This window comes from Trichosurus vulpecula, chromosome 3, assembly GCF_011100635.1.
Source record: "Trichosurus vulpecula isolate mTriVul1 chromosome 3, mTriVul1.pri, whole genome shotgun sequence".
In the NCBI taxonomy this organism is placed as follows: Eukaryota; Metazoa; Chordata; class Mammalia; order Diprotodontia; family Phalangeridae; genus Trichosurus; species Trichosurus vulpecula.
Genome location: NC_050575.1, coordinates 172285422 through 172309136, shown reverse-complemented (window position 1 = coordinate 172309136; position 23715 = coordinate 172285422). Strand labels below are relative to the sequence as shown.

At 36.3% G+C, this 23715-nt stretch overlaps 1 protein-coding gene across 2 annotated transcripts in view; it reads right to left on the bottom strand.

Moving 5' to 3' along the window:
* The window catches only part of QSOX2 (quiescin sulfhydryl oxidase 2), a 71695-nt gene that overhangs the window by 7943 nt on the left and 40037 nt on the right, over positions 1-23715 (bottom strand). For both annotated transcript variants that reach the window (XM_036750690.1, XM_036750689.1), the window contains exons 6-11: positions 20364-20509; positions 13998-14141; positions 13608-13737; positions 9222-9344; positions 7234-7384; positions 1325-1513 (exon numbers count right to left, since the gene is read on the bottom strand). In XM_036750690.1, coding sequence (XP_036606585.1) covers positions 1325-1513; positions 7234-7384; positions 9222-9344; positions 13608-13737; positions 13998-14141; positions 20364-20509 — 883 coding nt within the window. The remainder of the gene's footprint in view (positions 1-1324; positions 1514-7233; positions 7385-9221; positions 9345-13607; positions 13738-13997; positions 14142-20363; positions 20510-23715) is intronic.

Sequence of the window (23715 nt, the reverse complement as noted above, 5' to 3'; positions counted from 1 at the left end):
GCCCTCCTGACTCCAGGGCCAGTGCTCTACTCACTGCGCCACCTAGCTGCCCCCGTCCAAGCATTCTTGATGAAAAGACTAGAGCTATAATGGGAACAGGAGTAAATGCAGTTTTGTTGTATACCACTCACTTCTGGCTCACAGATCCAGGGCAGACCTATGAGGGGACCTGTGTCCACTCCCACTAATACCCCCACCCAAGCAGTTGCAGGCTCCAAGTGGTATGAGGAAAGAGGAACAAGCTCAGAAGAAAGCAACAGCAGTGTGGCTCAGACACCAGGAACAAAGCTGGAGTATCAGTTCAGATTTGGGCCAGTCTGAAGTCTGCAGAAGAACAACCAGGACAAGAATCCCTAACTAAAGAAGAGCTTGCAGTTCTGTCACTCTGAACCAGCAGAGCTTCCCTGCTTCCAGATGGCAGATGCTGAGCTGCAATCTACTGTTGCTCAGATGCAAACCTAGGTCAGGAACTTTCAGAGTTCAGACTGGAGGGAGCAGCAATCAGACTCTACCTTGGATTAGACTACTAAGGATATGCAGATATATTTATAGTTCTTTTTGAGATAGCAAAGTATGGGAATCTGAGGGGGTGCCAATAAACTGGGGAATGGCTAAACAAATTATGGTATGTAAATGTGATGGAATACTATTGTGCTGTAAGAAATCATGAAGGGGATGGGTTCGGAGAAACCTGGGAAGACTTACATGAACTGATAAGAGATCGAAATGAACAGAAACAAGAAACAATTTATACAAAGATATCACTGTGGTGATATCTTTGAAAACAACTTTGAAAGTATTAGGAACTCATTTCAGAGGACTAATAATGAAATATGCTTTCACTTACAGATAAAGAGGTGAAAGACTCACTGTGCAGAATGAGACATGTATTTTTTGGAACATGGCCAATGTAGAAATTTGTTTTGCTGGACTATACATGTGCGTTACAAGAATTGTGTTTTTCCTTTAATGACAATGGTGGAAGTGGGGAGCAAGGTTACAAGGGGAAAGAACAAAGGTGGACTTTTGGTAATAATTAGCAAATCAGCAAAAATGCATTCTATGAAGCATGCTGACAGGAAGCTCTTCTGTACATGACAACTTGGTACTAGACCACAGACCAAAGACAATCCAAATTCTATCTAGTCACCAAGTGATTTACAAAGTTGGCTGCTACAGAGTTAATGAAAGACACTCTCGTTCAACTTCTCACCTTGAAAGTGATTCCCTCTGGCCACACCAAGTGGGCAGGCCTAGTTAACTAGTCATAGCCCCAGTCTATAAAGGGTCAGAAGGTTTTCACTAAGAGTTGTTTTTGTCATACCTGCCAGCATGTTATTCACTATGTTGTGTGTCTTCCATAGCCAGAGGACTGCTTCATCCCGGGTTTTCACTGAGTCCATGGATTCTTTAGCCATTTCTTCAAAATGCTGAGCACATTCTCTACATCCAAAAAATGTCTCAAGGTACCGTCTCATAATTTGCAAAACCACTTGGGGATTATCTTCAAAACCTGTAAGAAAAATACCAGCTTGACTACCTACACAATATATATATCATCCTAAATAAATACTTGTTGGTTAGCTCATCCAGAAGGGCTAGTAATGTAGAAAAAGACAAACATTTTCAGTAAAACCAGCACACTTTGCATAGCATGTCAAAGCCAAACAACCCATTTATTTTGTAGTATGTATGTGATATGTGATTGAGAAAACCTGTATATCGGTAAATAAATATGTGCTTTTAAAATCTATCACACAAATATTTTTTATAGAAACATGAAAATAGGTTTTTCTGAGTGCCTAATGCCCTCTGGAAGGCCCCTTCATGCTTTAAGAATACTAGAATACTATTAAGTGTGCTGCACATAAAGGGGTAACACACTTCTTTAAAAGTCTGATTTACCAGCTGGTGGCTTGAGAACTAGGGAGAAGTGTCATAGTATTTAAATGTCATTGTCTGACTCAGTCATTTTAAATTATACTTTCTCATTTTAAAATCAGAATTCCGGTTTCATTTGTTCATAATGCTTATGTTTTAGTACTACATCGGTTATTTATCACGGTTCATCAAATATTTAACTTGGTATATGCATATAATTCACCTCAAAGCTTGTAAGGTTTCTCTGGAGGTCACCATAACTAAACATGGATGACTGTTAGGTCTTCCTGATTCATGGTTTTCCCTTTAAAATTATTTTAAAATACAATGTGAATGGGTTTGGAATAGCACACAAAAGTCTTCAAAAACTACTTTAGTTTTATGGTCACTCTTCTTTTGATTACTATTTATTATGTGAGTGATAAAAAATGACTTGATTTAAGTTTCTTTAGCTACCTACATATCTTCCTGGGGGAGAACACTTCTGTACTAATGATTATCAAACCAGTAAAAGGCCTGAAACTATTTATAAGGCTATACATTGCTGAATCAGAAAAAATTGCAACAAACTTCAAATCATACAAACAAAAAGTATATTCCAAAGGCTACATAAAAAAAAACCAAGGGTATGCATTGATAGGAGACCTTTTGCATAATCATGCACAAAACCAGGCCTCCACATCATTTTCTGGGTACTACCAACTTCACTTGTAGTTCCCCTTTATTATCTTCCTCTAATAAAATGTAAGCTCTTTTAGAGTAAAAACTGTCTTATTTGCTTGTATTTGTATTTCCAGTACTTAATACAATGCTAGGCATATAAGAAGTATTTAATAAAGGCCCTCTCCATCTTTTTTTCCCTCTCTCTAATTTAACAACCAAAAAGAAATGCAGTCTAGCTCTAAGAAAACAAACTCCAAAGTCAAAAGGAAGTAATTAACATTATACTAGAGACAAAAACAGATAAAAAGCAAAAAAGAATCAATACTAGATTGAACATAGAAATCTCCATTCAAACATCTAATATCAGAGATTGAATGAAAACATACAAAGAAAGGACCCATGAGATTAAAGTAGATTAAGTGTCAGTATTAAAAGAAATACTACACAATAATTTAAAAACAATTTTTCCTAATCCAAGTCATGAATTTAAAGCCAAATGAACTACACTAATAAGCAACCTTTTTAAAGGTTACATATGTATAACGTTTATTTAGGGAGGGTAGAGAAGAATTCTTAAAGTTTACAAATAATTTTAATACTTCTAGAGGGATGACAGTTAATATAACAGAGAGTAAGGCTCCTGGTTTAAAGACGTATGTTACTAATGTTCATAATTCTTACCTTATCTAATTTAAAACAAGCTGGAGGGGGTGAAGGAAGAGAAACAAAGAGTATGTGGTAGACTTTTTGAGAAATTCTTTTAAATTTAGTGATTGAAATGGTAACATTAGTTAAGTCACAAAATTTTTCACTTCTGTATATATTTTATGTATTTTGACTTTTGTAAATATGTATATATAGACAGATATTTAATAGCATTTTATTTTTCTAATTACATGTAGAGAGAATTTTAAACTTTTATTTAAAAAAAATATTGAGTTCTAAATTATCTCCCTTCCTCCTTCACTACCCCCTTCCTAAAATGGTTAGCAATTTGAAGTAGGTCATATATGTGCAATCTTGTAAAACACATTTCCATATTAGTCAAGTTCACATACATATATTTTAAAAGGTAAGAAAGAAAATTTAGAAAACCATTTAATAGCAAGTTTCCATTTTAATATGAAACTGCTCCAACCAAGAAAAATGTCCTTGGCATGTTTTTTGTCTTCTATAAACACAAAATGGCTCATTTTTTTTCTTTTTCAGGCTAAGAGCTGGATCTTCTAACATCTGCCATGTATCACTGTGTAATCTCCTCTTTTCTCTCTCTCACAAACTAGTGCAAATTTAGGGTAACTCTAATCTTTAAAATGGACAAGAACCATAAAACCCTACCTGTGGTGGGGAGGATTAGAGAATGAATGCATCATGCTTTTTAGCAGATAGGATTTAAACATGCAATAAGGAGAGGAAAAACCTTCCAAGACATAATCCGTTTGTCTCAGCCTGACCCAATTCTTTGGGTATAAGATACAATCATCACATATCTGCTCTAATTTTTTTTTTTACTAAGTTAACATATACTGAGGATCCTTTAGAATGTTACTTTAAAATTTTCTTTTTCTTCAATTTTAGAGAACTTGAGCAATTTTTGTAGTGACACAATATCAAATGAAAATAAGATGCCAAATGGTTTTAGTTTATACATTTTTTTATGGCATAAGGAAGGAAATAAGCCTGAATTAAGTGCATACTACATGCCAGGCACTGTGCTAAGTGATTTATTAATTAATATAAATATTATTTAATTTGATCCTTAAAACAACCCTGGGAGGTTGTTACTATTAGTACCCTCAAGTTTACAGATGAAGAAAATTGAGACAGACAGAAGTGAAATGACTTGGCCAAATCACATAGCTATGAAGTGTCTGAGGCCAGATTTAAATCCAGGTCTTCCTGCTTTCAGGCCCAGTACCCTATCTGCTGTGGTTGAAGGGTTAATTTAAAAAAAAAAAAGGTGGCTTACATTCACAGTATAAGTATCTATCCATGTGACATCATGCTACTATAAACATCTGAACTGTTCTCCAGCCTGTTTTCTTCGTTCTCTTATCTCATACTACACTCCTCCTCTACAAAACCTTTGGTGCCTACTCAGTTGAAAGTTATTTCTCACTGCTAATTTTCTTTTCTGTTTTCACCCCAGAAATTTGTTTTGCTAGTTGAATTTCTATTATGATTAGGCATGTTTCTAACCAGGCCAGCATAAATGTATGTGCCTCATAGGAACTTTAGACCCAAAGTGTTGACATAGAAAGGGCCTTTTCATGGAGAGAACTTATTGTAAAACAAGCATGTGGCTTTGATTGAAATTGAGTTCCACTATGGCTCTAGGAATACCCAGAAGTCCCTTGTGCTAGCTTAAACTTTTTGTGGCATTTTGGCTCAACCTTTTCTTTGCACAAATCACATTCATGCCTGTATGTGAGTGATTTGTTTACATTTTCCCATTAAGGATGTGATCAAAGGATCATGGCTAAAGACAATCTAGTCCAAGTTCCTTATTTAAAAAAACGAGAAAACAGAGGGACACCTAGAGGAGGGAATGAGTAACTCAAGTTCACTCTGTTAAGTATTTTTAAGTGTATAACTTGGAGCCATTCTTCTGCTAGTTCCCCTATGTTATAATTGCTTCATGTCTAAATAATTTCTTTTTTTCATATGAAAGACTTCTTTAACTTAAAAACTGGATTTCTGTGGTTTAATTTCACATTCTAGAATAAGACTTGGTCTGACTTTCATAAAATGAGACTCTTGTAATCCCTTGAATTTCTAGTCCCGCACACCCAGACTCACTTTGCATAGAATTTGTATTTAATTATCTGTGTACGTGTTGCTTCACCCCAACAGAATGTTAAGCTCCTTGAGGAAAGGGACTATTATTTTGTCTTTATAGTCTCAGTATTTAGCTCTGACATTCAATAAAGATTTCTTAATTGCCTACTCTGTACCATGCACCATGGTAAGCTAAGCACTGGGGACACAAAGAAAGGTGAAAGACAGTCCTTATTCTCAAAGGGCTCACGGTCTAATGGGGGAGACAACACATAAACAACTACATACAAACAGTTATGTACAGGATAAACTGGAGATGATCAACAGAGGGAAGGCACTAAAATTAAGAAGGATCAACAAAGGCTCCTGTAAAAGGTCAGATTTTAGTTGGGACTTGAGTTAGAAGATGGAAAGCCTTGTGCAAGGAGCAACAAGGAGTTGAATGAATGGTATTTTCAGTCTCTGTCTGGGAGGAGATATGAACCCCACCAGGTCTCACCTGGAAGACTCTACTCTTTCTTCTACACAGCTCTTCTTGAATAAAATCCTAGAAAAACCTCTACCTCTATGTGAGGCAGAATGTTAAGATTAATGGCCCTGAGTCCTAGGGAGCTACGTCCAGGAACGGAACTATTCCTTTGTCTGTCAGGAATTACTATAAACTGAGAAGCTGACAAAATCCCAAATCCACAGAATCCAGAACTTTCTTCAATGAATTGCTCCACATACAATCTATCAATAAATTAATCTGCAACAATTTATTAGTCATCTACTATTTGCCAGGCATAATGCTAGAAACTGGGGATGAAGGACAAAAGGAAAAGTAGATGCCCTCAATGAGCTTACATTCTATTGGGGAAGGCAACACGTACATATACAGGTACACATACAAGGCGACAGGGGCAGGAGGATGGAGGCACCAGCAGCTAGCAGGATTAGGAAAGACTTCTTGTAGAAAGTAGTGCTTAAGCTGAGTCTTGACAGACACTAGGGATTAAAGAGGTAGACATGAGGAGGGAAGACATTGCAGGCATTTGGGGGAGTCAGTACACAGGCATGTAGCTGGGAAAAGGAGTGCTGTGTCTAAGGAACAGTAAGCCAGTCACTCTGACTGGAATGTAGACCAGGTGAAGTGGAGTGACATGTAGTAAGGGTAGAAAAGTAGCTTTAAAAGGGGCTTTAAATTCATGTTTATACTTCATACCAGATTTCATGGGAACTATTAAAGAGTTTACTGAGTAGGGCAGTATCACTTTAGGAAAATCATTTTGGCAGCTGTGTGGAGGATGGACTAGACCAAGACTTGAGGCAGGGAGAACAATTAGGAGACAGGAAACAGTAAGTCACTTTACTTCCCTGGGCCACAGTTTCCTCAGCTATAAAATGGGAATAATAATGCCTCTACTATTCACTTCATAAAGTTACTTGAAGCTCAACTGAAATAATGCATATAAAGTGCTTTGCAAACTATAAAAGGCCACAGAAATGCCAGCTATTATTATTATTATGTAAGCATTGGTTGGTTCTTTCCTAAAAATATCATCGTTCAAACTGGCTTTGGAACTTCGTATTTTTCCTAGTTTTACTGACCCTTCAGACTACAATGTCACTCAAAAAGAGGTATAGACAAGCCATCCCAAGTCATTCTTCTTTGTAACTTCCTTCTCCCAGGCTTGTCAAGTTTGTGCTGGCACTAGATGGAAGCAGAAATTCATTTCATTCCAGAACTCCTAAGTCCTGAAATTCAATTTTGCCAGAAGAACTTATGAGCTACTTTTATCCATCCAAGTTAAGCTGGGAAGAAAAGAATTTAGCCTAATTTTCTGATGCTCTGATAGTCAAATGAATATAGGTCTATGTTCCTAAGTTATGGTTATAGTCAAAATCAATTAATTTGTAAATGTCACATACCTGTGTTGGCCAGAGCTTTTGGACGAACTACAGCCTGGATAGTTAAAATGTGGAAAAGTTTCCAAAGGGAACAAGTGTAACCTCTTAACTCTGGTCTGCTTCCTTGGCATCCAACCCACTTAACATGATTAGTTAGAAATATTCCAGAAATCTGAAAGAGAATTTATAATATATGTTTTGTTTTAAAATCAAACTGATACTAATCTGCATTTAGTTACATCACTGACAGTCTTCAAAATACACAGAAATGATATGTTCTCTATCAATAGGCCTTAAGATGTATCACATATACCTATGTATCTCACTAAAGTAGCAGTATTATTTCTGATTATAATTACTCTTAAGATTTCATGTAACATAGAAGTAAAATAAAAATACAAAGTACAGTCAAATAAAATCCTCAGAGGTACTAAATTATGCAAAACTTTTTAAAAAGCAAGCTGATGAGTAAACATTATAACAGCCCAATAATAAAATTATAATAATTGAGATACCATGGCTATGAAAAGAGAATTGTTAAATGTCCTTTCCTTCAATTAAGAGTATTAACTACTGCTAATACATTATTTTAAGGGAGGTCTGAATACTTCATCAGTTAAAGTTTAGTCTAATTATTTCACTATCATTAATTTCCTCCTTTTATAGAAGTTTTATTAAATGGCACATATGTTTATATGTATAGAACCTCATGATACGCTGCATTATAGTTCTATCGAACATTTCAAATTAGTGTAATGGCAGACACTGTTCAAAACTTAAACTTTTAAGACACTTTGCAGGCACATTAAGGAAGAAAACAGATTTTCATTTTTAACTCTAAACACTGATTAATGAAACTGACAAAATTTAGTTGGTAAAGTAAATGGGCAAAAGCACCTTATTAATAAGAGCTACTGGAAGAAAATGCTAATTAGAAAACTAATACATACCATGTAGACATTTTGGCAAACATGGTATTTTGTTTAATTCAAGTTATTAAAATATTTGGTTGGCAATAAAGAAATAATTTATATAAAAGAGTAAGAGTAAATGATGAAAAATTCTACATGAATACCAACGAAATGAGGAAACTCTTAAGGCTCACTGAATATTCAATTCTAAATGCAATGTCCTGGTTTCTCTGAAACCATACTAGCTACTTAAGTCATATTTTGCGCTAGTAGGACTGCTTCAAATAAGTCTGTTTGTCATTATTGCTTTTTAATGGACCTAGCACTGTGGTCAAATACAGATTTTTAAATTTACTTATTTATTAAATGAAATTAATTTTCCACTTATATTAAGATATGAAATGGAGATATATCTACTGAAAAGATATTTGCTGGTTTTCAGAAGACCTACGTGTCAGTCCCTACTCTGTGTACTCACTATCTGTGCTATTTCAGGCAAATCATTTTCCTTCTTAAGTTTGCATTTCCTTATCTGCAAAATAAGGGGGCTGGCCTACATGGCCTCTAAAGTCCCTTAAGCTTATTGACTCTTATGACAAAAAGGGTTCTATTACCTTTGTTTTCACTGAACTGCCCTGATGTCAATAATGATGTTAAGATACTCACGATATCAAACCAGCTTGTTGGGGGAAAAGATACAAAATCATCCTGGGAATACGAACAACAAACTAGGGCCTTATCCCCCAAGGACAAAAGAATAAATAATTTATCTGGCTGAGGCAGGGTCGGGGGGAAAGGAGGAGAAGGAATATATAATTGAACCCATTACTATCAGTATATCTGGGACACTAAAATAGTGACTTTCTTGATCTTCCATTAAGGCCAAAGCTTAGTATACTCAAAACATTTTTTTCCTTCTAACTTGTTGAATCTAGGCCATGTTTTGATGAATTCTTACCAGACCCATGTGGGTTGGGTTGAAGAGTTGCTCTACAGACACCAGACCTGAACTAAGGATCAGAACCATAAGAACAGTGCTCTTATCTCCCTGACTATAATGTATTTCCTCTTAGTTTAGAATATAAAGTTAGAAATTACCCGCATTTTGTTATTGACCAGATCCAGGATTGCATTGTAAGGGATTTTGTCCAGAGGAAGGCTGACCAACCACTCCTGTAAAGTTTCCAATAACTTCACCACAGGTTGGCGGCCAGGAAATAGCTGAAAAAGATTAATGCCCGTAACCACATGATTAACTCAGAAAAAAATTTGTGTCATACTCATGCAAAGGGAGTTCTGATCAGTATTTTTCAATTGATTCTAATTGTTTAGGTTTCTGAACTCTGCATCTCTGAACAAATGAAACAAACTATAAGTCTTGCTAAGCAAGGGAATGGCTGTAGGTCATTCTTATATAACAGTCTCTCCAAGTCAACAGTTTTATTGACAGAGAGGGAAAGGGAAATCTAAGCTATGATCATGTGGATCTGTCTATCTAGAACCTTTTCCCAGATTAAATTCACTGAGAAGTTATAGGCCACACCAGTTTCCTTCCAGTTTCCAGTGGATACAAGATCATCCTTTCCCTTATATTTTAAATAGTTGCCCAGCTCCATTAAAATAGCTGTCTCATTTTCACTCTGGGATAGCTACTTTACAATGACAGATGAAATGATCCCTGAATATGGTTTATTTATCAAGTTGTCAAGTGCTTTGCAGGCCTATCTGAAATAACAGCCCACTTATTTATGTGATGTTCTTTGTGATAAAACAGCTGCTAATTCCTCCTTTTCTACTCAGGGACTCTGTTGTTTTTCTGCTCTTGGCTCCTTTGCTATCACTATTTAAAATGTCGATCAGCAGGTATGGATGGCATATCTGTGTTCCTCTACTTAGTTTCTTCTTCATGCAGTTCTGAGTATTGGTCATCTAAATTAAAGACATCAAACCAGTATTTTTATACAAAAAACCTATTATGTTCCCTAATAAGGAGATTGTATGCCCCCTACTTAGGGATCTATACCAAATAAGAGTCTTAGTACAAGTGTAAAATAAAGGTGTCTGTGAGGACTATTAAAACTAAAATTATAATCCTATATCAATAGCAATTTTGAAACAAAAAAACCAAATCATCAACTTCTTATTTAATAACACTGGGGCATTTTTAAAATCAGGGTATGGAAATGTATGTGTAAGCACTATTATCTATTTACTAGCAGTTTTAAAAGTATCTACATCCTTGTAAGACATTTTCCAAGTTAAACTACAATTTTAACTGTGAACTAAAGAGCCATCCAGACTACATATGTGAGAACAACAGAGAAACACATGTTTCAAAATTAAAGAGAAAAACTGAGAAAAATACCAAAAGAGAAAAAAAGCACATCCAATGAGACATGAATAGCCATGATTTGCTAATAGCTATGCAACAAAATTGAATCATCTGGCCAGGATCCATCAGAAAGGACAAAGGCTATTTGGGGGATAATATGATGAACAGATTAGTGCTACACTTTCTTAAAGGAAATGAGGGCAGCTAGAGATTTTTTTTTTACTGCTGAGTGGCACTATGAGGAAAAACCTGATTATGACTGATTTTCATATACTAGATACTTAAAATATATTGCATAAAGCTCATTATTGTTTGAAATACAATCCATTTGTTTTTGTTTTTTAAATTCATAACATAAAAATGCATTCTGATTTCCCAAAATGCCTTAATAATGAAGAGTCTACTAGGCATATTTTTTTCTGGCATCTATGGGGTTAAAAACACTCAAGAGAATCATAAAGTTAAAAGAGATTTCAGATATCATCTAATCTCGCATACCATGCAGGAATCCCCTTTATCACATCTCTGACAATGATAAAAACAACTATCTCACCAGGGAACCCTGTCCATTTTTGGAGAGTTCTGTAAATTGTTATAAAGTCGCAGAACAGTTAAAATCTATCTCTGTGTAACTTTTACCCACTTGGTCCTAGTTACGCCCTCTGGAGTTACAATGAGTAAATTTAATGCTTGGATAATGCTTGAACTAGAGGGCTTTGAATAGTCTCTTTCAACTCTGGCATCCTATAGCTCTAATGCCTCTCAGATAGTAGCCCTTCAAATATCAGAAGACAACTATCGTGTCCTCCTGTTATCTCTTCTCCAGTGTTTTTCATTTCTAACTTCTTCAAGTGACATGATTTCTGTACTCTTTATTCTCCTAGTCACTCATCTCCTGATATGCTCCACCTTATCAATTCAAACGTGGCACCCAAAACTAAATAAAATACTGCAGATATTTTCTAAACAGTACAGAAAACAGTGGAACTATTCTCTACCTAAATCTCTTTGACATGAATTGCTGTTAAGCCACATCTTAACCTACGCTTCTTTAGTTGATTTTCTGAACTTAAATGAAAGACTTCACACTTACTCTGTTAATTTTCATCTCCTTAGTTTGGCCCAGTCTTCAGGATAGTCAAGATCTTTTTGCATCTTAGTGCTTTAATCACTTAAAAGTATAAACTATGCCTCTTACCCAATGTGCTGCTGCTGTTTTTGCCTAGATAAAACTTCCTTCAAGTGACATTTTTCTTAACATTTCAGACAATAAATAAATATCTAAAGAATTTAGAACAAAGCACTGTTTTAAAACCATCTCATTACTGATTAAAGTAAAGAGGAGGGGAAAGAAGGTATGTTGTTTTGCATAGCTTTAAAATTGAGGTAAATTGGAATGGCAGATGCACAGCAGAATGGGTTTATTAAAAAGTTAACAGGGACGGAATGTTTAAAATATCTTTTTGAGTTACATTGTATTGTGAAGAGACACTACCACTAAATCTAATAAAAACAATCTCAAAGTTAACAATTCTATTATTATCAGGAAACAATCTTCCTTTAAGGGGGATTCAGAAATCATCTATGACCCCTGTTTTATGTACTGAAAATCAAGGTCCTAAAAGATAGTCCAGGGTTTTTATTAATTTGGGATGTCTTCTTTCTAATTTATAGTAATCCATCATAGCCAAAAAATAATTCCTTACCTGGGAACTGAGTCTCTAGAATCCAAAATCATGTATCTTAACAATGTATCTAATATAGCAGTACCCCATTTAGGTGATGAAATTCTTTGTAAGACTTGCTTTAAGGACTGTGCAGAAAAACCCCATAAGGTCTTTTAGGTAGGACCTTAGGGCTCTACTAAACCATCTGAAATTGTCATACTGGTAAATTTTGGTGAATGAAAATCATCAAGAAATGAATTCTTATCTATTGTGGGAACAGAAAGCAGATGTTATTTTTATGGTTAGGAATTTTAAAAACAAAACAAATGGACTGTGTTTCAAACAACAGAAATGGGGAAAACAGTTATTTTATATAAACAGGAAGTTTACAGAAAATATCAAATTGTAGGATACCAACTTTTGGACATTTTATGCCAGGCAAACTAATAGTGGCTTTAAGGAAAGGTTTTGGGTTTGGTTTTTCTTTTTCATTAGTTAATTCAGAAACTGGGGTAATGAGGTTTTATAAACAAGAGGGAACAGAAAGTTACTAATAGAAATGGGGGGGGGGTAGAAACCTAACTGCTCAGCTTGGCCCAGAAGCAGCAGCAGCTTCCCACTTCTAGCTTACTCCTTGATCTATGAACTGTCCAAAGCCAAGATAGTTATGGTAGAGTGGATGCAACCAAGGGTATGGAGGTAAGAGGAAGTGGGTTGGAAGCCCAGCCCTAATACTAGCTGGTGGTAGGACCTAGGACAAGTTGTTTGACTTCTGTGACTTTCAGTTTTCTCATTTGTAAAAATGTAAATGATACCTGCAATACCCACTTCTCTGGATTGTTATGAGGAAAACACTCTGCAAATCTTAAAGCACTACATAATGTGAATTATTCTACTATGATTATACACTCAATTAGTTTTTCTTGTTTACTGACACTAAGAATAGCTGGAAAATGGCTCTTGAAGCATTAAAATCAGCAATAAGTTTTCCCTCTGAAGAAAGTGCTAAGTAATTTCATTCTCTTTCCACTGAGGCCTTATTTAAGAAATAAAAAGAATAACATAGCAGGCAAAAACAAGCACTACATGTTGTAGCGCTGTCCTGTACCGGTTCATTAAATATTGCAGTTCATAATAAGTAATGCCTTGTGAGTATCTGTAATACCCAACAGAAGCACCTCCCCAAGCCACCTGTGCCTCAGGACCTCTTTAAAAGAGTCTTGAAATATTGAGGTTTTAAACCTGAAATGATCACCTGAAATCTAATCAAATACATGCAGGCTTGTTGGCTTGGTAACACACAAAACACATACACACACATCTATCCAGATAGAAATTATTTCCAAAAGCAAATGCAGGTTTGAACAGTTAAGGGAAACAAAAGCAAATCATTCAAATTCATCATAGAATATGCCAAATATTTCATTCAACACAGATTAAATTCCCCATACAAATGTAATCAAAGACTACACATGTAAACCGTACCTTTGCAATGACTGTAATAAAATTCCTGAAGGTCTTCAGCTCAGCTCCCTCCAGGGTCTTATGAGCAGCAAGCTCCACTCGAAGGAGATAATGTAACCCTGACTCAAGATCAGCCATATAAAGTTTTGACCTAAGATACACATCATAAACTCTGTTTAAAAAACTACATTGTCTTCACGACGAATTCTCTGCTCTCCCTCCTCCCAGCGGAGATATGGATGGAAGCTCCTTTTGAAGAGAGTGCGTATCATGTGTGGTTCAGCGGTTTAACTGCTAAACAAAATCTTTCCCAATACATTATCAGTTTATGGTGTCCTTCCTAACAAAATTCTTATAAAATTTAACTACCTAAATGGTCAACCATTCAACTAAGGGCCAGTAAATACTTACTTATCAAATTCTCTCCAGACTGTGATCTCTGAATCGTCATCTTTGTTTGGTTTTACTGTAAATGGAAACTGTGAAAGCATTTTTTTTCTCACACCAGGTAATGATTTTAAATAGGAAGAGAAGAAAGAACGGAGAGGCTTCAAACTGCAAGAAAGGAAAGATCATAGATAAGAACTCATAGGTAAATGGCTTGATGGAAAACAGAGGGGTCTATGAACTTCAGAGTAATATTTCTAACAACTATGACAAATTAATATACATTAAAATCCTAAGAAACGCTTTTCATTTAATTTAGGAATTTTCCTATTAGATGCCCTAGCAGGGCAGCCTAATGCAGTGACCTGAGTTCTAGACTTGGGAGATCTGGGTTTGATCCCCAAGTTCAGATACTTACTAGCTATATAAGCATGGACAAGATAGTGAAGAATGCAACAGTGGAGGCATTAACTCTTTTCTAAAGGAGAATTCAACAGATTCAGCCCAGACTGGATGAAGTCAAGTCCTTTGCAGTCATTTGATATCATATCCTTAAGTTCTTATTTTCCCAAGAAAGATTCTATAAGTTGACTTGGTTGCTTGGTAGACCTACCTCCTAGGAAGGAACTATGCCTTTTATACAGTATATACCCCAATTTCCTATGCTTGCTCATCCAATCTTTTTCAACTTCTATTTACATGATTTATATTCTAAATGACCTTATCTTGAGTATATCTAGGTATACAGATTATTTAGAGATTCAAACTACATCAAGTTGATTTCTATTAGGTTTGGCTAAAGAAGGTATCACCTCTTGGATTTTTGCCTATTTGCCTTTCTCTTTCCTTTGGGACCAAATATAAGCTCCTTTTTAATTTTTAAAGCCCTTGACAATCTGATCCTTTTCCAACCTTTTGATATAATACATCATTTTCCTTCCCACACTCTATGATTGAGCTAAATTGTCTTCTTGCTGTTCTTCATATATAACACTCCATCTCCTGTATACCTTTTCATTAAATGGAATACACTCCCACCTCACCTCTCTACCTGGAAGGATCTTATTTCTTTTTTTTTAATTATAAATTTATTTTTATTTTTAGTTTACAACACTTAGTTCCACAATATTTTGGGTTCCAAATTTTCTCTCCCTCCCTCTCCTACCGCCACCCCCACAAGATGGCAAGTAATCCAATGTAGGTTCTACATATACCTTCACATTGAACTTATTTACATAATAGTCCAGTTGTAAAGAAGAATTATAACCAATGGAATGAATCATGAGAAAGAAGAAACAAAACCAAAAAAGAAGGAAAAAAAAAGAGAGAAAATAGTTTGCCTCAATCTGCATTCAGACTCCATAATTCTTTCTCTGGATGTGCATGGCTTTTTCCATCATGAGTCTTTTGGAACTGTCTTTGAACCTTGCATTGATGAGAGGAGTCAAGTCTATCAAAGTTACTCCTTATAGATACTGTGTGTCTGTAATCATGTATAATGATCTCCTGGTTCTGCTCCCCTCACTCAGCATCAGTTCATATAAGTCTTTCCAGGTTATAATGAAGTCTGTCTGCTCCTCATTTCTTATAGCACAATAGTATTCCATTACATTCATATACCACAATTTGTTTACCCATTCCCCAATTGATGGGTATCCCCTTGATTTCCAATTCTTTGCCACCACAAAAAGAGTTGCTATAAATATTTTTGCACATACTGGTTCATTTCCCATTTGTGTGATCTCTTTGGGATACAGCCCTAGGAGTGGTATTGCTGGGTCAAAGAGCATGCACATTATAGCCCTTTGGGCATAGTTCCAAATTGCTCTCCACAATGGCTGGATCAGTTCACAATTCCACCAGCAATGTAACAATGTTCCAATTTTCCCACATCCTCTCCAGCATTTATCATTTTCCTGTTTGTCATGTCAGCTAATCTGACAGGAAAGATGTGGTACCTAAGAGTTGTTTGAATTGGCATTTCTCTAATCAATAGTGATTTAGAGCATTTTTTCATATGACTATAGATATCTTTAATTTCTTCCTCTGAAAACTGCCTGTTCATATCCTTTGACCAATTTTCAACTGGGGAATGACTTATATTCCTATAAATTTGGCTCAGTTCCCTGCATATTTTAGATATGAGGCCTTTATCAGAGGTGCTGGTTATAAAGATTCTTTCCCAATTTTCTGCTTCCCTCCTAATCTTTGTAGCACTGGCTTTGTTTGTACAAAAACTTTTCAGTTTAACATAATCAAAATTATTCATTTTGCATTTTGTGACACTTGTTGGGTCATGAATTCTTCCCTTTCTCATAAATCTGACAGGTAAACTATTCCTTGCTCTCCCAAATTACTTGTAATATCAACCTTTATTCCTAAATCATGAACCCATTTTGACTTTATTTTGATATATGGTATAAGATATTGGTCTATGCCCAGTTTCTGCCCTACCGTTTTCCAATTTTAAGGAAGATTCTGTTTATTCCTAAGCTTTTTTCTAGTGTTTTTAATAGGAATGGGTGTTGTAGTATGTCAAAAACTTTTTCTGCATCTGTTGAGATAATCATATGGTTTCTGCTAGTTTTGTTATTATGTGATCACTTATGCTGATAGTTTTCCTAATACTGAACCAGCCTTGCATTCCTGGAATAAATCCTACCTGGTCATAGTGTATTATTCTTGTGATAAGTTGCTGTAATCTTTTATTTTTTTTAAATTTATTTAACATATTTGGTTTTCAGCATTGATTTTCACAACAGTTTGAATTACAAATTTTCTCCCCATTTCTACCCTCCCCCCCACTCCAAGATGGTATATATTCTGGTTGCCCTGTTCCCCAGTCAGCCCTCCCCTCTATCACCCCCCCTCCCCTCTCATCCCCTTTTCCCTTCCTTTCTTGTAGGGCAAGATAAATTTCTATGCCCCATTGCCTGTGTATCTTATTTTTTAGTTGCATGCAAAAACTTTTTTTTTGTTTTTGAACATCTGTTTTTAAAACTTTGAGTTCCAAATTCTCTCCCCTCTTCCCTTCCCACCCACCCTCCCTAAGAAGTCGAGCACTTCAACCTAGGCCACGCATGTATCATTATGTATAACCCTTCCACAATACTCATGTTGTGAAAGGCTAACTACATTTTGCTCCTTCCCAACCCATCCCGCTTTATTGAATTTTCTCCCTTGACCCTGTCCCCTTTCCAAAGTGTTTGTTTTGATTACCTCCACCCCCATCTGCCCTCCCCTCCATCATACCCCTCCCCTTTTATTTTTTTTTTTATCTTCCTCCCTCTTCTTTCCTGTGGGGTAAGATACCCAACTGAGTATGTATGGTATTCCCTCCTCAGGCCGAATCTGATGAGAGCAAGGTTCACTCATTCCCCCCTCACCTGCCCTCTCCCCTCCTCCCACAGAACTGCTTCCTCTTGCCACCTTTATGCGAGATAATCCACCCCATTCTATCTCTCCCTATCTCCCTCTCTCAGTATGTTGCTCTCTCATCCCTTAATTTCATTTTATTTCTTTTACATATCTTCCCTTCATCTTCAACTCGCCCTGTGTCTGTTCTCTCTCTTTTACATATATATATATATGTATATACTTATATAAAAGCACACATATATATATACCTACATACACATGCATACATATACACATAGATACATACATACATACACATTCACTTACATATATACATAAACATATATATATATGCATATTCCCTTCAACTACCCTAATACTGAGGTCTCATGAATCATACACATCATCTTTCCATGTAGGAATGTAAACAAAACAGTTCAACTTTAGTAAGTCCCTTGCAATTTCCGTTTCTTGATTACCTTTTCATGCTTCTCTTGATTCTTGTGTTTGAAAGTCAAATTTTCTATTCAGTTCTGGTCTTTTCACTGAGAAAGCTTGAAAGTCCTCTATTTTATTGAAAATCCATATTTTGCCTTGGAACATGATACTCAGTTTTGCTGGGTAGGTGATTCTAGGTTTTAATCCTAGCTCCATTGACCTCCAGAATATCGCATTCCAAGCCCTTCGATCTCTTAATGTAGAAGCTGCCAGATCTTGGGTTATTCTGATTGGGTTTCCACAATACTCAAGTTGTTTCTTTCTGGCTGCTTGCAGTATCTTCTCCTTGATCTGGGAGCTCTGGAATTTGGCGACAATATTCCCAGGAGATTTCTTTTTGGGATCTATTTGAAGAGGTGATCGATGGATTCTTTCAATTTCTATTTTGCCCTGTGGCTCTAGAATATCAGGGCAGTTCTCCTTGATAATTTCTTGAAAGATGGTATCTAGGCTCTTTTTTTGATCATGGCTTTCAGGTAGTCCAATAATTTTTAAATTATCTCTCCTGGATCTATTTTCCAGGTCAGTGGTTTTTCCAAGGAGATATTTCACATTGTCTTCCATTTTTTCATTCCTTTGGTTATGTTTTATAATATCCTGATTTCTCATAAAGTCACTAGCTTCCACTTGCTCCAATCTAATTTTTAAAGTAGTATTTTCTTCTGCGGTCTTTTGGACCTCCTTTTCCATTTGGCTAATTCTGCCTTTCAAGGCATTCTTCTCCTCATTGGCTTTTTGGAGCTCTTTTGCCATTTGAGTTAGTCTGTTTTTTAAGGTGTTGTTTTCTTCACTGTATTTTTCAGTATTTTTTTGGGTCTCCTTTAGCAAGTCATTGACTTGTTTTTCATGGTTTTCTCGCATCCTTCTCATTTCTCTTCCCAATTTTTCCTCTACTTCTCTAACTTGCTTTTCCAACTCCTTTTTGAGCTCTTCCATGGCCTGGGACCAGTTCCTGTTTTTCTTGGAGGTTTCTGTTGTAGGCTCTTTGACTTTATTAATTTCTTCTGTCTGTATGTTTTGGTCTTCTTTGTCAGCAAAGAAAGAATGCAAAGTCTGAGACTGAATCTCGGTGCGTTTTCGCTGCCTGGCCATATTCCCAGCCAACTAACTTGACCCTTGAGTTTTTCAGTGGGGTACGACTGCTTGTAGATTACAGAGTTCTATGTTCCACATTTGGGGGGGAGGTGCCATCTCTGCCACACCAGCACTGCTCCTTCCCCAAGAACCCCCAACCCGAACTGGGCTTAGATCTTCGGCAGGCTGTGCACCCCTGCTCTGATCCGCCACTTAATTCCTCCCACCAGGTGGGCCTGGAGCCGGAAGTAACAACAGCTGTAGCTGCCCCACCTCCGCTGCCCCCGGGGCTGGAAGCCGAACCAGGAACTCCTTCCACTCCTGCAGCTTTTCCCACTAACCTTCTCCGCAGTCTTTGGTATTTGTGGGTTGAGAAGTCTCGTAACTGCCGCGGCTCACTGAATCAGGGCGCTAGGGCCCCCTCCGCCCGGCTTCTGGTCTGGATGGTCCACGCTGCTCAGGCTGGGCTCTGCTCCACTCCGTTCCCAGCTCCCAGCTCCCAGCTCCCAGCTCCAAGCTCCGTGTGGGATAGACCTCATCCAGAGACCATCCAGGCTGTCCTGGGCTGGAGCCCTACTTCCCTCTGCTGTTTTGTGGGTTCAGTCGTTCTATAATTGGTTCAGAGCCATTTTTTATAAGTTTTTGGAGGGTCTCCGTACGGAGCTCACATTATTCCCTGCTTACCAGCCGCCATCTTGGCTCCGCCCCCCTCTGCTGTAATCTTTTTGCTAATATTTTATTTAAAATTTTTGCATTAATGTCCATTAGGAAAATTGGGCTATAATTTTCTTTCTCTGTTTTGACTCTTCCTGGTTTAGGTATTAGTACCATATTTGTGTCATGAAAAGAATTTGGTAGGACTTCTTCTTTGCCTATTTTCCCAAATAGTCTATAAAGTATGGGAATTAATTGTTCTTTAAATATTTGATAGAATTCACAGGTAAAACCACCTGGCCCTGGAGACTTTTTCCTAGGGAGTTCACTGATACATTATTCTCCTTCCCACACTCTATGGTTGAGCTAAATTGTCTTCTTGCTATTCTTTATATGTAACACTCCATCTCCTGTATACTTCTTCATTAAATGGAATGCACTCCCACCCCCCCTCTCTACCTGGAAGGATCTTATTTCTTTAAAAAGTCTGCTTAAGCTATACTTTCTACATGAAGCATTTCCTGGTCTTCCCAGTTAACTAGTGCCCTCCCCTTCAAAAAACTGTCTGTATTTATATTGTATGTGCTTATTTATTTACCTGATGGTTTCCCCAATAGAATGTAGGGCAAGGAGTGTGTCATTTTTGTCTTTGAATTTCCAGTGCTTAGGACAAAACAGATATTTGATAAATGCTTGGTGAATGACTGATTTCTCTAGTTTCTAACATCCCTATATATTTATTAGAGTCTCTAAGCTTAAAAAAAAGTATTGGAACCTCAACCAAATCTTGCATATACTGTTACTTACCTGTTAATTAATCCATGAGACCCATTTGGATAAATCAGGTAACACGAAGGGACTGAAGTAACACCAAGTTTCTTGAGAAATGCCTTATCAGAATTCAGCGCTCTTTTTACCACAATGTTTTTGTACTGAATCAAGTCTAATATCACCTAGATGATGAGAAAATAGAATGTAAAGGGCCCTGCCCATGGCAAAGTTTTTCTCTGGGAAAAAATAGTAAGGTGAAACAAATTTAGAATCAACATAATGACAATAATTTTGTAATAAGTCACATATATTTATATAGCAATTTATGGTAAAAAAAAAAAGCCAGTTGTCATGATTTGATCTTTTGAATATACAAAATGATGTTTAGTGAAATTAAAATCACTCATAATTTGCTGCATTTACCCCTTCTACAACTTAGTTCAAGAATTTTCACTTTTGTTTTCATGTAACTAAAGACAATGTGAAAAAGAAATCTATTTACATGCAGAAAATGCAATATATCATTTATTAGCCTTATAGACAAAAAGCTGAAGTTTAGCAGTTGAAGATTTTTGTTTGTTTTTAAAACCAGTCCACCCTCCAAAACAACATACTTTATCCTAAAAAATACTCTAACCAGTGAAAGGTTAAACTTTTAGCTAGTTATGCAGGTAAGCTCACTGTGCTTATAGAAGCCTAGGTTTTTCTCTGAAACACAGATCTCATTTGTGTTCTTATCCATTTAATGGGTTACAATATGTGTCAATGGAGGAAGTGCCATACCAATGAAATCATGGATCCACCAAAGCAACGTCTACTAGAAAGTAATGTGACTTGTGAAAAACCTTAAACTATCTATTCCTCTCCTAATGGTATCCAGTGTTTTTCACCACATATTCAGTCTTCTTTAGCCTAGCATCCAGTGGCCACAGATAAAAGTTGGTGTAATGGTAACAGGCATCTTACTTCAGGTGTGTCATGGAGAAAACGCATAAGCAAAACAGTATAATACAAAAATGGCAGGCCAATATATATTTTCACTGTAATAATGATGGTATTTGTTTTCTCAATTCAGCTTAGAACTATGCAAAGTTTTTAAAAAGCACAAAATACCTAGCAGTTTCTTTAGCTGAGACAACTGCTTTTTAACTTTTTAATTGTGACATAAGGCATTTACCAAAATGAAAATGAGCTATTTTATCTATTATTAAGCTTACTGAAGTTGGTCAAGTATTCAACAATTCATGATGAATATACTGTTTAGAATATAAGATAAATACTACTAATAAGTCCTTTGTGCTCCTATCACATCTCCAAACAACATTGCTTCTCTGCAAGCAAAATGAGGGACAAATACTGTTAAGATATTAACACTGATAACACTGTAAGGCAACAGTGGAAAAATATACCTAGAAAACAACTTTGAAAGACTGATGATGAAATGTACCACTTATTCCTCAACAGAGAGGTAATGAGCTAGAGGAGTAGAACGAGATAGATTTTCAGATAGAGCCAGTGTATTGATATTTGTTCTATACTTCAAAAAAAAAACCACAAAGGATAGCTTCTGTTGGGGGAAGGAGGGTGAATTAATGGATGGTACTAGTGATACAAAAAAAGAAAGAACACATTAAACATTTAAAAATAGAAGAAAGCAAAAAAAATTTCAGAAGGGGACATAAATAAACAGCAAAGTGATATTACTATCATATTAAATGCAATATTCACTTAAAAAAACAAACCGTATGCAGAAAAAAGAAAGAAAGCCAGAAAGAATCATGGATACGCAGGACAATCCTGAAAGCTATAGACTGAGCTTATCACACACTTCAGAAACAATCCGCACATAGTCACAATCTACAGTTTCATATATAATCTTTTGCTGTTGTTCTACTATGTCTATGGAAATGCCCATTTTGTTTAGTGTTTGTTAAGTTCAGAATAAAAATAAACTTGAAAATATATTAAAAAAACTAAACTGTACATAATACAGAGACAATAGGAGTTAGTTATAGGATGCCTATCAGACAAGTAGGGAGAATTCCCAACCTTTTTATGACAAGTCACCTTGTGTTTTCTCAAAGCCTTGGACCACCAAGGAGAAGGATAACAGCAAAATCCTTGTGGGGAACAGGTTAGAGAGTTGTCGCTGCTGGCTATACTCTCCTCTCTACTGGGAACACCAGCACACCTCAGAGCAAGGTATAGTAGTAGTAGTAGCCAGTTTAGAGGCAGCCAGGCAAAGGTTTGAGATCTATTTGTAGATCTTAATCGATCTGTTCAGCATGCCTAATGTAAGGTTTATAGAATATAGTCTCAATTATCTATAGATACAGGGAAAGATTTAGCATGGCTACCTAAAATTCAGAGATAACAGAAATATGTTTAGCCCAAATATAGAATTCTTTTCTACTATAATTCAAAAATACAACTGCTACTTTATTTCACTTCATAATAAAGTTCCAAGTGAAGAAATGATTTTTCAAAAGACGCTAAATTTCTTCCATAGAATGTATAATACTTTAGTCAGGACAATAAAACTCATTTTTACAAAATTCAGTCATTCAATAATTCTTTCTTCTAAGACAGAAAAAGTAAAATTTTCCTGTATAAACTTTTTAATCAAAAAAGGGGGGGCGGAAATCATTATCAGATAAGGTCTAACCTAAGAGCTAAGCTATAACGCTATGCTAAAAGCTCTATTATTCTGCTCTAACTACAAAAGATCAAAAATGACTAAAGATTTGGCTACCAAATATATAGTCCACTTTCTATGAGAACAGAGCACATCACAGACTTCAAAACTGCCCATCATCCTGTGTGACTCTTGTCCAGTTCTTCACATAGACCCAACGCACCAACATCAAGGACATCACCAATCCACTGGAGCACAGGAATGAGGCAAAGCAAGAGCCTGGATAAATGAAGTCCAGGAATAGATAAAATCACATTTTAAAACGAATAGTTTTAGCTCCTTCCAAACCAAGCCTCTCTTCAAAGAGCTGAGGAGTTCAACTAATTTGTCCAAATCTTAAGCCCCTCTCTCTCTCTTCCTCTGACCATCATGTGGGCAGCTGGGTGGCTCAGTGGATAAAGCACCAGGCCTGGAGTCAAGAAGATTTGAATTCAAATCTGGCCTTAGACACTTATTAGTTGTGTGACCCTGGGTAAGTCACTTAACCTTGTTTTCCTCCATTTCTTCATCTATAAAATGAGCTGGAGAAAATGGCAAACCACTTCAGTGTCTTTGGTAAGAAAATCCCAGAAGAGGTCATGGAGAGTTGGAACATGACTAAACAACATGTAGAAGAAAAACAAAAGAACAGGATAATCCACAAGCTGAAACAAATACCCCTACAAAGTTTTTCTTTTCTTTGCTAAGAAGATC